The sequence below is a fragment of the Hyaena hyaena genome, unplaced genomic scaffold (assembly GCF_003009895.1).
Source record: "Hyaena hyaena isolate Hyena2069 unplaced genomic scaffold, ASM300989v1 scaffold_483, whole genome shotgun sequence".
NCBI classification, from domain to species: Eukaryota; Metazoa; Chordata; class Mammalia; order Carnivora; family Hyaenidae; genus Hyaena; species Hyaena hyaena.
Window position 1 is genome coordinate 580,481 of NW_024081117.1, and position 16,546 is coordinate 597,026.

Below are 16,546 nucleotides of genomic sequence, written 5' to 3' on the forward strand. Positions count from 1 at the left end.
TACCAGGTCACAGACATGGTGTCCTAGGTGTGTGTATGTTTTGCCTATAGCACCACACAAGCACTGTCGCCCGAGCAGAGTGAGAGCCATGGGAAGGAACATGGGCTCACACTCTGGGCACCATTCACACACAAGGCTGATCCATCCTTACCCAGGGGACTTCGCAACAGAGAAACAACTAAAGACAGAGGGAGACACAACACGCTCAACTCTGCTGTGTTAGCTGCAAAGACTGACTAAGCCATCAGAACTAGTCTCCGGATAGCCTAGGACGCTTCGGTATGCCGTTCACAAGCCTCTTTTCCAGAACCAGGGAGTGGGCTTAGGGCCCCCAGCCGACCCCATTCTGGAGAGGGGGCGCAGTCAGGAGCCCAAAATGCCCTTTGCCTGCTCCTACAGGGAAATGTGCTGCTGGCAGTCCTGGGGACCAGCAAACGATGTGGTATGTGTGCTCCTAATCCCTATTTTAATGTCTCCAACAATCTAGTGGTTAATTAGCAATTTGCTGCCCACCAATATGCAAATGAATGACAAGCAAAGATCCTCCACATCTGTAATTATTTTGCTGATTTACAAGCCACTTTCCTCTCTGTGTAGGTTTTTCTGTGCATGTGCATTCATGCATCAGGGATTTCATTATTTTTAGAAACATACCCCGTGCATTTTTATGCTTTAATATTTCAGGCTTCAGTAATTACAGTATATATATGTATGACCCCCACCCGAACTCCAAATGCTTTTATTTGTTAGGGATTCTTCTCTTTGATAAAGATTGGAAAGTAAGATTTATCGAGGGGCTGAAATCCAAATTGCAGAGAGCACAAGATTGAAAGATGCAAGTTTCTGTGCTGCCAAATCCTTATCTGGAATCGGAGTCTTGTAATATTTGATTTTCTCCCAAGCAGCTCTGGTGAGTGGAGCCACGATCTGTGTTATCCATCTGCCTACTTTGGAGCAGGGTGCTTTACTATTTGGCGGTTTAAATGCTTTACGTTTTTGCCAGCGCATTAAGAAAGGCTCTCATGTTAAATTAAGTCAATTAATAAATGGAGACACATTAAGCAATCAATTTTGTCAGCCTATCTCCCCGGCATTATGTATGGTTGGCTGTAATCACAAGATAAATGCAATGTGCTGATCTATGGTAATGTTCAATAATACATTCTCTGCCAGGCTCAATTCATCAGGGAGTTTCGGTAGGGGAGGCATTTGTTATTGGCTGTCTCTGCACCTCAAGGATAACATTTCTGTCCTTTTGATTGGCCGCCTCACTGCTGCAAGATTCTAACCGTCTTATTTTGATGATGAATATGAAGGCACGCTAAGCTGGGCTGGAGCGGAGTGTCTCAGAGGCTGCGCTCCGTCCAGAGCCCAAGGACTTACCAGCCTCTCCGCAGCCTTCCTGTGCCCACAACCCCCCAAAAGTTGTGATGCTTTTCTTTACCCAGTGCTTTGGGGCTGTGTTAGATCTCATTCACCTCCGCTTTCAGCACTACAAGGCTAAACGGGTTTTCTCCGCTGCTGGGCAACTTGTCTGCGTTGTAAACCCCACGCACAACCTAAAGGTGAGTTGCTGTCTCTCATTTTATATTCCCGCGGCTCGGGTTCTAGTCCTTTCTCCCCGCTGGTCGGTCACCTCCCCGCGTGCGCCTGGAGCTCTCGGCGAAGGCTCTCTGGCTAGTGCCACGATGTGCTTGGTGCCCGGAGGGGTTGCCTCGGCGCCTTCTCGCTTCCTAGGTGTCTCGTGCTCTCGGTGACGGCGTGTTGTTTCCCCACTGGCAGGAACAACTGGAGTGAGAGTCCAGTCTCTTTCCCCGGAGCTGTCAGCCTAAGAGTGGGGTCGGGATCAGAAGAGAGGGTGGCGGAGGGGGTGGGGGTCGTCCTCTTCTACCTCCCAAATATTTGTGGGCAAGTGTCCAGGGGACAGGATTTGAAAAGTTACCCAAATTGCAGACTGTCCCGTGTGCTTGGAAAGGCAGGCAACCACATGGATTTTGGAAGCCCTTTCTGCTGGCTGCCGCTGAAGTAGCCATGGGGGAGGGCACGAAGCCCCAGACCCGGAGCTGTGGGCTCTTTCTGCAAAGTGGTTTCCCTTTTGCTCAGACTTGGCATGAGTGTGTGTGCATGTGTGTGTAAGAGAGAGAAAGAGAGATTGAAAGATCAGGAGGAGTTTGTCTTTGCTTCCCGAGAGCTAGCCGCTGCGCCCCTTGCAATGGGGACAGGAGGGGGCAGGATTTGCTTGGGTTGTATAATAATGAAACCGGCTGGGAGCTGCTGCTGTGTGAATCACCGCAGGCTGCCCGGCTGCGCGTCTGGCGCCGCTGCCTCTGCATTTGTGCCTTTGGGTCAAAGCCCTTTAAAAGAACAGCCAAAATCTGGGGTCTGGGAAGATGCCGCACATCACAGTCATGCTTGACACTTGACAGGGAAATTAATGAAAAGCCCTCGGCTAGGGGTGGTGGGGAAGAGACAAGACAGTTCAGTAGAGAGTGGGGGGGGGGGCGCAGTTGAAATCCCCAAATCTGAAACTCTAAGCCACCTTGGCTCTGTTTTAAAATAAATGATGAACTCACTGGGAGTTGCTTTCCCGTCCACTTCACCACGCACAGGGCTGAGTGACAGGGAGGGGGGCAGGTCTGCAGCGGGAGTGCCGGAACAGTCTGCTGCGATAGATCTCTCATTGTGACCACTGCTCTTGGGTAGGGAGAGTGTTGCTTGTTGTTCATCACTTTATAAACTCCTATAAAGAGCCAGACTCTCCTCAGCCCTGCAGGTCAGCACTGATGGGTGCCTCCCCCTCTCTCCTCCCCCCTCCCCATTCCTGGAAGTCCCTAGGGGGGACAGATGCCTGGAGTCCCTGCAGCAGTATAGGCAGCCAGTCCTGGGCTGAGGGGTGCTGGGCTGCTCCAGGATTGCTACAGCGCATAGACCTAGGAGATTGCTCTCGGAGGTACCCCATCGGTGACTAGCACCATCTCCATGAACCACTCTTGCTCTCTCCATCCTCTGCTCTCTCTTTCTTGCTCTCGCTCTCCTGACTCTCATTCTGCAATCTCTTTTTGCCTTCGTGGCTTAGTTTTACAAACGACAGTCCACTGCCAGTCATCCTTGGCAAAGCAAGTGTATGGCGTACATACTAAAATATGATTCTGAATTCCATTTTACGGCCACTTTGGAGACCGCATTCAAACTCCCATTATTTTGTCACTTTACATTAGTTACTTCCCCGTGGCAAGAAATTTTGTTTACTCCTGTTTTGCATTTTAATACCTTTAAAAATTGTGTATGAGAATCAGCATTTCCAAAGTTTGCATTTATATGGTTCACTGACTGCAGCTGATGACAGAGGAGACGGGTGCTAATCTGGATGTGGGCTGGGGTGAGACGCATCTGTGTGTACGTTTCAGTGACATCTGCCTAGACACTGGTAAGCAGTCCTGTTGCCCTAAATCCAGGAGTTCAGAATCAGGGTTGGAAGCTCTGGGTCAGCTCTGACCAGCTGTGTGCCCTTGAAAGATTCAACCGCTCTGAGCCTTCCCTTCTTCACCTTCAAAATGGACATATGAATGAGTATATCCATGGCTCTGTGAGGCTAAAAAGAGTTACAAGAGGTGGCTGTGCCTTATGCCACTCTCCTCCAAAAAGAATTATGTTAGTGCACGTAACGTGGGGGTTCCGTTAGGAACTTTAAAAGTTGTCACTTAAAGCTGTTAGCCCACTTAGAAACCATATAAGCAGTAACATAAAAATCCATGACATATGCTTTGGGAGACTATTTTCCATGGCTCACTTTTCAAATACATTCTCACTTGGCTTTTTTACTTTCCCATAAAAAAACCACTTAGAGATTTTGCCCAGACAAGCGTCCCCGAGGTAAACAAAGCAAGTTGAGGGCTGTGAATGCTACCAGGGAGTCCGGCAGAGTGGACAGGATTCGCTGAGGCTGTGCCAGGCAGAGACACCTCTGCAGCCCAGACCACCTTCGTGGAGGTCTGGGTGAGCACGGGCTCTTCCGGGGTCCAGGTGGCCCACTGGGTAAGTTTTACCTGCTTTGCAAACCTGGGGTCTAACAGCCATTTGCAGAGCTTTTGAAGGAAGAGTTCGATAGGAGCATTGCTGGTCCCTTCACCTATATTAAAAAGTGAATACAATCTCAAAGAAGAGGTGCTCCTTCTAAGCATGAATTTCCATAGACAGACCACAGAAATATGTCTTGGATATAATAAGCTGTGATCTACACGGAGGAAAAAATTCTTTTTCTAAAGAAAAAAAAAAAAAAAGGCTGTGGCAATGTTAACCCAGAATAGCTATTGATCCGCGGTGCTTCCGTGCACTTTGTATGACAGGCTGGTACATGAAATGGTGACCAAGGACAGAGAGACTGCCACCTTGCTTTCAATTTCCTAGGTTGCGTGTAGCTACAAAGAGGGCTGGGAAGCCTGTGTTTTTCTTTGTGGAAGCAGTGTTTTTGCACTTTGTCCTTTCCCAGGCTTTCCAGAGAATGCTAACAGTATTTTAGGACCTGAGGCGAGTGCTGAGTTATAATCAAAATTCACTTACTGAGCAGGAAAAATCGTGTATTTGCCATGCTTCCATAGGTCACCTTCATCCTCAATCTTATTATGGTGATTACTCCATAACCTGGGATCCCTTCAAGCAAGCTGATGCCTTTCCTTCCAGATGGAAAGCAAAAGCCTTCCTGGCAACGCAGACACCCTGGATAAAGCCACGACATCCCTGAAGCCCACCCTAATTAAAAGGGGGCATTTAGAGTAGCTGGACTGGAACACAAGGGACCAGAGCCTGGGGGACCTCTGCCTTAAGCAAGGGGCAAGCAGGGGAAGACTCCATAGCAGCGCCCTCTCCGCAGGGCGCAAGTGATACTCTGTGTGTCCCTGTGTCTGTCTCCTGGCACATATTAGGACTCCAGATGATGCCCACATTTCTCCTTCCCACTTTATAAAAAATGACCAGCAAGCTGCCAGTGTCCTTGGCTTGCTGCCCTCTGCGTCTTCATTCACAGAGGTTACAGAAGTGTGGCCAGCAGGCTTCAGGCTGGCGCTGGTGAGGGCGCCAGCTCCTGGGCTGGAGGCGGCACTCCTTTCTCCCTCGTGCTTTCTGCTGGTTTCCAAACCAAGAAAGCCTTTCTGTCCTGGCTCCTCTCCCACCGGCGCTAGCCACTTCTTTAGTGTCCTGTCCCGGGCAGCTTTCCCTTCTCCCTCCCTGTCTCTGGACATGCCCTTCATGGGGTGGACGGCCAGTCCCAGCACCCAGGCCCTTTCCAGGGAAGGGTCCGTGCAGTAGCCAGGGTCCCTCTGGGGCATGTCCTCAGTGCTTTCCAAGCAGACAGTACCTGAGCTGAGGCTGCCTGGCTGGCTTCCTCCTCTTCACCACAGCCCTGTATACACTGCTTTCTGAAAGGCTAGCAGAGAGCTTTCTGGCAAACTTCTGAAGGCCCTGGCCAGTACCAAAGTCATTGCTGAGACCCCCAGTGCCCTCGCCAGCATCTAGAACAGAGGGTGTAACCTCCCTACTTATCCTGGAAGGCCACTCACGCCTCCATCCAGCTGGTCCTAAACCTCTTTATTGCAACCTGTTAACCTTGGGCTTACAGACTGAAATACATACACACACACACACAAACACACACACACGTGCGTGCGTGCACGCATGCATGAGATGGGAGGGGCATATGGGACCATGATGGCTATAATTTCAGTGCCTCACTAACACAACATCTCAAATCTGGGCATTTTAGTACCATTACTTCAAGCATCCACACGCCTTTTATTCTAAGACCAACCTGACCCGGTGTGGATGAATGTGTATTGAGTGACAGGTGATTGGGGCGGGGGAGGGGACTGCAAGGAGGAAGAGGGGGATCAGCAAAGGAGGGAACTGAGGAGAGATGTGTGGCAAAGCCAAACATTACCTTTCTTGTCTGTGGATGATCTTTGGAAATCCTGTTCTCACCCTGGGGCTTAAACTAACTCTGCTTGACACCACACGGCAGGCAGCTGGATGAGAGCTAAAGACCTGAACATTGTTTTTAGAGATTTAGACGTGGCCTTTGGAGCATTCAGCATGAATACCTATTTTAGAGCAGTTAAAGGCTTCCGACAAGATTGTTTAATAGCCCGAGTGTGGGTTACTCAGCTCTCGTTGACATTCCCCACCTCTGAGGATCCCAGTCCCCACCCTCTGGAAATGTCCACCATCTTCCTTTTGCTGGCCTGCCTCCCGCCTTCACACAGTTCATTAGCACCTTGGGGGCTCTGGAAAGGATAAAGCAGGAGCTGAAATTGGCAGTGGCCGCTCGCTGGGCCTTATTCTAAAAGCTCCCCTGCGCAGTCTCTCCCAGCCCTTAGGTACCTGTGAATATTGTAGGACACACAACTCCGCGGGCATGGAGCAGTTGTGCAGCTTTTCTGGTTAGTGGTGATTGCTAATGAGGCTCCCGAGTCCCATAAGTAAAGGCCCTGGGCCCCGAGCAGTCATTTGGCGAGCTGTGTGCTGGTGATGGAGGTGCAGAAAGGCTGAAGCTGGCACCGAGGCGAGGTGAGCCGATTACCTCTGTCCTCCATTTATCCGGCGGCGCCAAAGCAAATTTCGTGTAACTCCCTTAACCACGGCCCCTCAACTTGCAGAATCGGTGGCAGCAATGAGAAAACAGGTACTGCAAAGCTTTCCTTGAAATCCACAGAGAGGTCAGAGCTATTTGGATGACTTCCCCAGGGTGACGCAGAGTATTTTTCCAGCAATTAACAATAAGAAAAAAAAAATAACTGTCTGTGAAGGTATTTTACCCTGGAAGTCAGCTTGAACCAAATAGCTCTGTTTCTCACAGGCGAAAGCTGACCTGTTTAGATACTAATTGTCACACGGAAGGGGTCAGTCTGGAGAATTGAGACTGGTCCTCCACAGGGGGCTGGGACTTGGGGATGACAGGGAGGAGGTTAGAAATGGGAGGTTAAACCTTCTTTTTTTAAAGTTTACTTATTTGTTTTGAGAGACAGAGAGAGAGTGAGAGTGCACACATGAGCTGGAGAGGGGCAGAGAGAAAGGAGAGAGAATCCCAAGCAGGCTCAGCACTGTCAGCACAGAGGCTGAGGTCGGCTCTTTCTCTCCTCTGCGTGTCCTCTCCTCTGTGTGGTTCTCATATAAGGAGATGTGTGAGTGCATTGGAGGCCTGCCTGGTTAGTCCGGGATAAGCTTCTCCCCTCCAGATCCTTAACTTAATCTTACATTTGGTCATATCATACTCCCTCTTTTGCCATGGAAGGTAATATTCACGGGTTCCACGCAGCGGGGTGTGAACCTGTCACCATGTGGGCCACCGTTCAACCCGCTATGCAACTTCTGCAAATGTTAACCCATTTGGCGACAGAAATGGAACCCTAAGTGAAGTCTCCTCACGTGAGAGCCATAACCCCTGCACTGTCCCAGGGTGCCTTGAAATTAGCCCCAAAGAAATGTCCCTTGCACCGGTGCATGCTGTCAGAGCAGAAGATTCCCGGGAGCCCCTTCCTGTACGCCATCAGCCCTGGACCAGCAGCACGGCCCCCTGGGCTGCACCACATACCCGCCACTCCCTTCACCAAACCCGCATTTCCTTACCATTTCCTCCCCCCTCTTCCCTGGCCCCACCGTAAATCTTCATTCCTTTAGAATTCTTCTAAAGATAATACAATTAACATGACTGCGTGTACACTGTATTTTTGAAATCAAGTGATAAAAGAGATACATAGCCAAAAGCATGGACCTTGACATCTACCAGGTCAATATGTTGAGAAATAGTGGGCGTCAGGGGAAAAAACATGGGCTTGGAGGGAGCCAGGCCTGAAGTCAAATTCAGAGTGTGACCCTTGTAGACGTGTGACTTTGAACAAATGAGTTACCCTCCCAGAGGCTCCATTTCCTCATCTTTAAAAGAGAGAGAACAGTGCCCACCTGCTATGGTGGCCGCGAGGCTGAAACGAGCTCATACAAGGAAAATGTCTGCCGTGGAGGAGAGAGTCGGTAAACAGCAGCGGTTACTGTCAACATGGTCATTACCATGAAAGCAGCTCCCTGCAAGCCGGCACCAGCTCCCTGCCACCCCACCTGGCTGTCTCTCTCTGCCCTCCCTCCCTCTCTGCAAGCCTCCCGCTTGCTGTTTTTTGTATTCGTGAATTGCCCTTGGCCTTGAAGAGAATTATGAATAGAACAATCTCTTGCCTTATGTAAAAGTAAGATGTGTCCTTAATGTGTAGCTTCCAACACAACACTGAGCTCAGCTTGGGTGCTGAGGCCATTCATCCAATGGGAGAGGGGCTGAGTCTCAGGACACAGGTGCCTGTCATCGGACAGGGGCTGAACAGCCGCGTCCCCTGTCATTCACAGAGCCAGGAGCAGTGCAGACATGTTCCCATCTCCACCCATCCTGAAACTTGCCCCTCATAACTTATGCATGACTTCTTTTCATTAGCCGCAGCCGAGTAAGCACACGGGGACGTGGCTCTGTGAGGGGCATTGGATCTGGAGGGTGTGGATCGGAGCTGAGTGACACCACTGAGAGATTCAGCAGGGTGGGGAGACATCGGGGCGCAAAACCGGCACACTCGCTGGGAGACTGGACGTTTTCTCTTTGCCCTTCAGTTCTTTCTGCCTTGGGAAGTACCTTTCCTCCCAGCAGGGCAAGGGTGAAGAGGGTGCTGCTCCACCCAGGCTGCAGCCCCCCAAACGGAGGGAGCGGCAAGAGAGACGCTCTGACCTTTCTGAGCCAAGAAAGAATTCCTGGATCCCGCTGTTTTCAGAGAACTTTTTAAAAGTACTGAGCTAATCCATAGACCTGGGTCTGCCGCCCTCCAGCCTGAGTTTCTAAATGCACACTCACATGCACTCACACGCACTCACACAAGCGATGGTAATTCTGAGGATGCCAACCTCTTTGGACCCTGCATGGTCTCTGAGGAGCAGTGCGAGACCACAGTGGAGGGGGAAAGCCACTCCCCAGCACTGCGGACGAAAGAGGAAGAGGGAGACGAACCACACCCATCACCCCTGTCCAATCTGCGAGGGACCACTGTGGTCTCAGGAGGGAGGGCAAGGGGGAAAGCAGGATTGGGAAAGAAAGGAGTCACATTCTAGGTGAGGCCTTAAAGTACACACAGATCTGGCTTTGTATCCACTGCTGTTGCTTGCTGTCCTTGGCTCATTTCTCTGACCTCCCTGAGTCTGCATTTCCTCACCTGTAAAATGTTGTGAGGATGGAATGATGTCACGTACATCAAGTGCTTAGCACAGCACCTAGCCCGTAATAAATACTCCATACACGGAAGTTATCATTTACTCTTTTAAAAAGATTTTTAAAAACATTTATTTATTTTTGATAGACAGAGACAGAGCATGAGCAGGGGAGGGGAGGAGAGAGGGAGACACAGCACCTGAAGCAGGCTCCAGACTATGAGCTGTCAGCACAGAGCCCGATGCGGGGCTCAAACTCACAACCCGTGAGACCATGACCTGAGCTGAAGTTGGACACTTAACCGACTGAGCCACGCAGGCGCCCCGAGGGAGCCATCACTCTTAAGCTGTGTCCTGTAGGGATATTGCTTGGTGACAAGAGGTGAGCAAGCTTCTCTCTTGCCCAACTTGTGTGGGTGACCAAACTTCTGCTTCCACTGGGTGGAGGGAAGGGTGAGCAGTAAGATGACCTGTCTGTTGAGTGACCAAGATTTTGAAGCGCAGTCTGTTCAAGACAGGAGGGCTAGAGCGATGCTCTAGTTTCAGGTCCTAGTCTGAAAACCCAGGACCATAAAGGGATGAAGTGACTTGCTCAAGAACATAGCTGATAACAGGCACAGTCCACTCCTCTGTGACCCCGCATGGCTGGGGGGTGAGAGTGCTGTTGAAGGACACTGCCTCTCTAATAATAGGACTCTGTGGCAATGCTGGATGTCTTCCCAGGGGGTCCTTGTCCTCAGGATAAGGTGCCAGGTGTAAACCAGCCAGGCAACAGTGGGCATTAAAAAGGTAAAAGCTCCTTGGGTCTCTGGTACTGGCTCAGATACACAGCAAAGACGGAGATGAGGCTCCAAATGAAGTCACCAAAGCCACGAAGCCATAACCCCAGCCTTTTAAATAGCAGATGGATCAAGTTCTACTACAAAAAGGTACATTTTCATCTTACCCACGGGCCCCAGGTGAAAATGTCCTCAGAAAGCAGATCTGAAACCAGCCTAATGTTTTTAGCCGTAGAACAGGGTCTTTGTGGATAATTTAGAGTTGTGGTCTAACTGGAAATGTCAGTTTTACTTGCAAGATGCTGTATCTCTTAATAATTTCTCAGCCCTTTAATGTATTTTTAATCACAAATTTGTGACAAGGAGGGAGCTGTGTACAGGGTGTCTCCAGCCAGGAGAGCGTGGCCTGGGGAAGGAGCAAGGCTGGGCCTCCCAGGACAAGACCGGAGGATGTCCTCTATGGAGGAGACAGGCCGTTACAGACCACATTGGGAGAGGGAAGAGGGTGTTCGCCGGGCATTAGGAAGGCCCACGAAGACAGAACCATATGCAGATCAGTAACAGATTTTCTAAGACTGGCCAGCAAGTCTTAGCATCTGCCCAGCTTTGCAGCTAGACGCCAAGGCCCCCCAGATCTAACTCTTACAGTCTCAACAAGGATGTGCCAGGAAGTCCGACACAAGTAGCCACCCAGAACCTCGGGTTTCCTTTCTTTAAATCAGGGGCATATGATGACTTACACTAAGCTAAGCCAGTAACACATCCTGCAATGTTTAGACCATTGTTTTCTGCTGTCAGGTATGCACACAGTAATAACAATAATGACAATAACAGCCACAAGGTGGCTGCCATTTATGGAAGGCACGCTATGTCCAGGAGCTACATTCAATGCTGTGCATTTAAATTCTCACTGGGAAATGGTATACGATTATTCCATTCCACAGGATACCAAAGCAGAAAATGGTGGGAGAGTTTGTTCACTGTGGTGGAACCTTCTTAAATTCAAATCCTGTGCTTTTAAGCACTTTTTGATGTGTCATCTGTTAGTGTTCTCTTTTCACAACAAACGCGTATATTAGATTTCATTTAAAACCATCAGGTGGGATCCTGCCTCCTTCACCCTTGTGTATATACATGAAATACACCAGGCAGGAAGTCCTGGGAGGCATTCTCCAGGCTCCTCTGTGCTGCCTGGTGGCATCAAGCCCCTGTGGCCTACAGCAGTGACTTTCCTCCTCATCCTGCTTCTAGGAATCACCTTCCAAATAAACTACTGCATCCAGGTCTTTATGTCAGGCTCTAGTTTTGGAGAACCCAAGTTAAGACTACATATGTATGCATGGTTTGTTTCATTTTGTTTTTTAACTAATGTTTATTCAGCACTTACAAACTGCCAACTGCTGTACTAAGTGCTTTAACATGAACTGCCTTTCTGAACATCCTCAGAACAATGCCATCAGTGTATCCCCAATTTACACAGGAGGAAGCTAAGGCACAGAGAGATTAAGTAACCTGTCCAAGGACATGTTCAATGAGCAGTACAGTTTAGCTGGTGCTTTTAACCTCTACCTAAAGCTATTTCTCCCTCTTGATAACATAATTGTTTGTCTGGAAACTTCTCCGAAGAGCATAGCCCTCCAAATTCAGGCTCAATAAAAATTATGATTTGCATAAAATGCTTCAGGGAAAACTTTCCAACGACTTTATCAACATGCCCAACTCCAAATTACCCTGCATAAAAGGAAATCTGTGTTCCATGACCATTTTTGTTTAAAAATGGGTACACAGCAAAGGAAACTGGCAAAGAAAAAAAAAAGAGAGAAAAGAAAGAAAAGAAAAGAAAAGAAAAGAAAAGAAAAGAAAAGAAAAGAAAAGAAAAGAAAAGGCAACCTCCTACAGTGAAGGAAATATTTGCAAATCATATATCTGATGAGAGGTTAATATCCAAGAACTTGACTCAATAGCAAAAATAACAAAAAAATCCAATTAAAAAATGGGAGAGGATCTAAAAAGACATTTTTCTAAAGAAGACATATTGATGGCCAACACACCATGAATCAATGTTCAACATCACTCATCATCAGAGAGACACAAACCAAAACCACAATGAGATGCCACCTCACACCTGTCGTAACAGCTAGTACCAAAAGACAAGTAATAACAATGGTTGGCAAGGATGTGGAGAAAAAGGAACATGTGGCCACGATTGGTGGGAATGTGCATTAGTGTAGCCACTATGGAAAATAGTTTGGAAGTTTCTCAAAATCTAAAAGTAGGGGCACCTGGGTGCCTCAGTCAGTTAAGCAACCAGCTCTTGATTTCAGCTCAGGTCATGATCTCAGGGTCATAAGATTGAGCCCCGTGTCAGGCTCTGTGCTGAGACCTGCTTAAGATTCTCTCTCCCTCTTTCTCTCTCTGCCCCTCACTCTCTTTCTGTCTCTTTCTCATATAAATAAATAAGAAAAAAATCTTTAAAAAATTGATCGTAGATCTACTACCTGATCTAGCTATTCTACTTCTGGGTATTTATCTGAAGAAAACGAAAACACTAATTCAGATATAAGGACCCCTATGTTCATCGCAGCATTATTTACAATAGCCAAGATATGGAAACAGCCTAGATATCCATCAATGGATGAGTAGATAAAGAAAATGTGATTGAGAGAAAGACAGAGAGAGAGAGAAAGATTACACAATGGAATACTACTCAGTCATAAAAAAGAAGGAAATCTTGTCGTTTGTGAAAACATGGATGGACCCTGAGGGCATCGTGCTAAACGAAATAAGTCAGACAGAGAAAGACAGATACTGTATGACCTTACTTATATGTGGACTCTAAAACAAACAAACAAACAAACAAAGCAAAATTCTTAGATACAAAGAACAGACTGGTGGTTACCAGAAGCGAGGGGGTGGGTGAAAGGGTGAAGGGGCTCAATTGTATGGGTATAGAGATTAACTAGATTCACTGTGGCAATCACCCTGCGCTGTATACAAATACCGAATTACTATGTCATGCACCTGAAACTAGTATAATGTTATATACAAATTTTACTTCAATATATGTAAATAAATAGCTGGTTACATGTTTTGTCAGGTGAATGGATGTCCGACACCAGCACTGACCCCACATCGGGGACGTGTGACTGCCTTGTCAATATCTCCTTGCTTCTCCATGACAATGGGAGCCAGTTGACCGCCTCACAAATGCTCTCTGCACGTGGGGATGGCATTAAACAGGCCATGTTTTCTGTGAGGAAAATAAATAAATAAAGGAAGTTCTTTTATACACAAGTGAAAATGACCTTCAAGAGAACACGCCTCCTACCGCATCGCGCCTGTTCTCTAAATGACCCACAGGCCTTCGAAATCTGCTGTGTCAGTGGCAGCTACATTGATCACTAATTTTTTTCCGCTAAAATCAGAGAGAAATGAAATTTTTTAAATAATATTTTTATTTATTTCTAGGAGAGAGACAGCATGAGCAGGGGAGGGTCAGAGAGAGAGGGAGACACAGACTCTGAAACAGGCTCCAGGCTCTGAGCTGGCAGTCAGCACAGAGCCCGACGCGGGGCTCGAACCCACGAACCGCGAGATCATGACCTAAGCGAAAGTCGGACGCTTAACCGAGCCCCCCAGGCGCCCCGAGAAATGAAATTTTAAGGACCATTTTCTACCTAGCCTAACTCAGCGTCCACCTTGATGCCTGGTAAACCTTGCCCCTGATTCCTTTCCAACACTGTCTCTTTCCGAGACTGCTGCGGGAAGAGCCGAGGGAGGGAGGCGTCCATCAGTGGAAGGACGCTTACGGGCTGCAGGAAAGCGGAGTGTTTACGCTGACTCTGGAGAGCCGGAGGAAAACGCTCGGCCAGGAGCTGCCTGGGGGGAATCTCCAAAGTCCGTCCAGGTCACCCCCTCTTCCGCCCGGACATGTGGGGAGAGTCCCAGAGAGCCAGCCGCACAGGGCTCCGGGGGACCCTGACATGGGAGGGATTGGAGTGCGTCGGTGAGGAAAGTGCCCCCAGGCGAGTGACACGCCATGAGCACCCAGCCCCGCCGCGACGCCCCCCCCTTCCCAGCGCCCTGGGGTGATGGCATGGAGGACAGCAAGGCGGGTGCTGGCGCCCTGGGCCCCCGGGACGCCCCCATGCCCTGCCCGGCCTCCCCGGAAGCAGGAGGGCTGACGAGCACACCAAGAACCAACCTCACTGAAGCCAAAGCGCTACATCTGTTTATGGTAATTAAATAAATGCCAGTTGGACCCTTCTCGGCGTGCTTACTGAAGCATGTGCCAGATAGGCGAGGCTCTCCAAGAATCCGAGAGAAATTAGAGGCGGGAAAGCGGGCTCCCCGGCACTTACCACCCACTTCTTGAAAATACTTGGCTGAGGAGGTTTTCTCTGAACCAAGAGGCTGAGCTTTTCTCTGCAGCCTGGCTTCCGTCCCACCGGGTCTTGAGCAAGTCGCTTAACCGTAGCGTCTCCATCTGTCAGGTGAGACCGTGACACTTGCTCTGTGCCTCCCTCCAAAGTGACCTTGGATAGAGATGGGTCTTCCTCATTGACCCTATCTATTTACATGCTGCCTCTTTTCAAAGGAGGTTTGAGGCAATTTACACCCCATGGTGCAGTGACAAGGGAAATTAACTGGAAGTAAGATGGTGAGGGCAAGTAGCTTCGGTGTATGGATTTATGCCCATTGTACCCACTTAGAGTGAGTGGCAGAAATTATAAAGAACATGGCCTTTGGACTCAGACGTGGCTTCAGCTCCAATGTTCCTGTGTGACTCTTGGCAAGTGACTTAACCACTCTGAGCTTCATTTTCCTTGTCTATAATAAGGCATGCAGTGTGAAGCTAATGGAGGATTAAATGTGGCACAAATATGGAAAAGCACCTAGACCGGTGCCAAGCACATAGTAGTGCCCTTATAGACACTGGTTTCTTTTTCTTGCCTGCCTTCTTTCCTTCCTTCCTCTGTTCCTCCTTTCCTTCCTTTCTTTCTACTTCCTTGTTTTTTTCTTTTCATTTGTCTTTCCATTTAAATAAGAAAGTCTCCAGGAAACGCTTCTGTCATAATTTGACTAGTGGGTTAGAAGGGACTCTCTGGGGATGAGAGAGATTTTGGAATTTTGAAGGGAAGAAATCCCTGTCACATAAGGAAGGGAAAATGTTAAAGGTGAGGAATGATTCAATTAACTTATCCAAAGTCACCAGGTGAGTTTTTTTTAATTTTCTGCATCTAATTTTTGTTACCTGGATGAGGAATTAGTAAGATGGGCCCCCCTGAAAGGGATCTAGAGCCGAAGGAACTCTGGGAAGATGTTCATTGCACACGGAGTCCGGAAGACCAGGGATGGGCGGGGCTGCGGTTATGGAGGGCGCGGCTCCAGGCAGACGTCAAGCCTCACAACAGCAGGATGGATGGCCAGGTGGTCCAGGGGGCGCTAGAACCTACCATCCCCCCTGCCTGGAGCAGGTGCTGGGACAGCAGATGCCTGCACGTTTTCCACTAACTAATTAGAAACTAGAGGCGACAAATGCAATTCCTTCTTACTCTCTGAGGTCACATGGGTATGTCCAGGCAGGTGGGATGAAGTGTCTGCAAAGAGACAGCCAGCGAGAATTCCAGGCAACTGGCTGGCATCAGGGGGATGTGTCAGCAGGAAGGAGCCCCTGCTACCTGTTTTGTGAAGCCTTTCCTGATAACCGCTTTCCCCATCTACCTCACGGATCCTGCATTGATTTTACTCACAGCCCTCAGACTCATTCACTCTATGCAGCCATCTGCATATCTGTGTCCCTTTCAGACGGTGAGTCCCCCAAGGGCTCCATGTCCTCAGCCTTAGCATAAATGGATGGATGGCACATAGTAGGTGCTTAGTAAATGTAGGTCTAATTAATAAATAGAAGGCTCAGGATGGCAAGAACAAGGCAAGGAAGCTGGAGAACTGAGTGTATTACCAAGACAGAGGTTCAAGATGGGCCCCTGGGTGGCTTAGACAGTTGAGCATCCAGTTTTGGCTCAGGTCACCATCTCATGGTTCATGAGTTCAAGCCCCACATCGGGCTCACTGCTATCAGCATGGAGCCTGCTGTGGATCCTCTGTACCCCCACCTCTCTCTGCCCCTCCCCTACTCACATTCTCTCTCAAAAATAAATAAAACATTTTAAAAAAAGATGGAGCCCATATCCTGAAGCCTGCTCTAAGCTCTGAATTCAGTATGAAGAGAGCAGTCAGATTATAGACAAACAGTGGGACTTGGTCCAACCTCCAAGATCCTTCCTGCCTAAGGATAGGATTGGGTTTCTGAGCCTGGACTGGATCTGGGCTTATGGCTGAGGTCAATGATACAGGAAAGTGTAATGGGATGATAAGTGATGGGCTCTGGAGTCATACTACCTGGATTCAACGGCTGTCTCCTCAGCTATCAGCCCTGAGACTTTGGACTTCTAATTACTTTATCTTGTACCTCCGTTTTCCCACCTGTAAAATGGGAGTAACAATAGTACCTGCATTCTCGGGTTGCTATAAGGGCTAAA

The 16,546-nt window shown here is 48.7% G+C and overlaps 1 protein-coding gene across 1 annotated transcript in view; it reads left to right on the forward strand.

Annotated features, from left to right (window-relative positions):
* Window positions 1-1,415: 1,415 nt before the first annotated feature.
* The window catches only part of SIAH3 (siah E3 ubiquitin protein ligase family member 3), a 69,490-nt gene continuing 54,359 nt past the window's right edge, over window positions 1,416-16,546 (forward strand). The window contains exon 1 of the mRNA XM_039254373.1: window positions 1,416-1,565. Within this exon, the coding sequence (XP_039110304.1) occupies window positions 1,431-1,565 (135 nt within the window). The 5' untranslated portion in view covers window positions 1,416-1,430. The remainder of the gene's footprint in view (window positions 1,566-16,546) is intronic.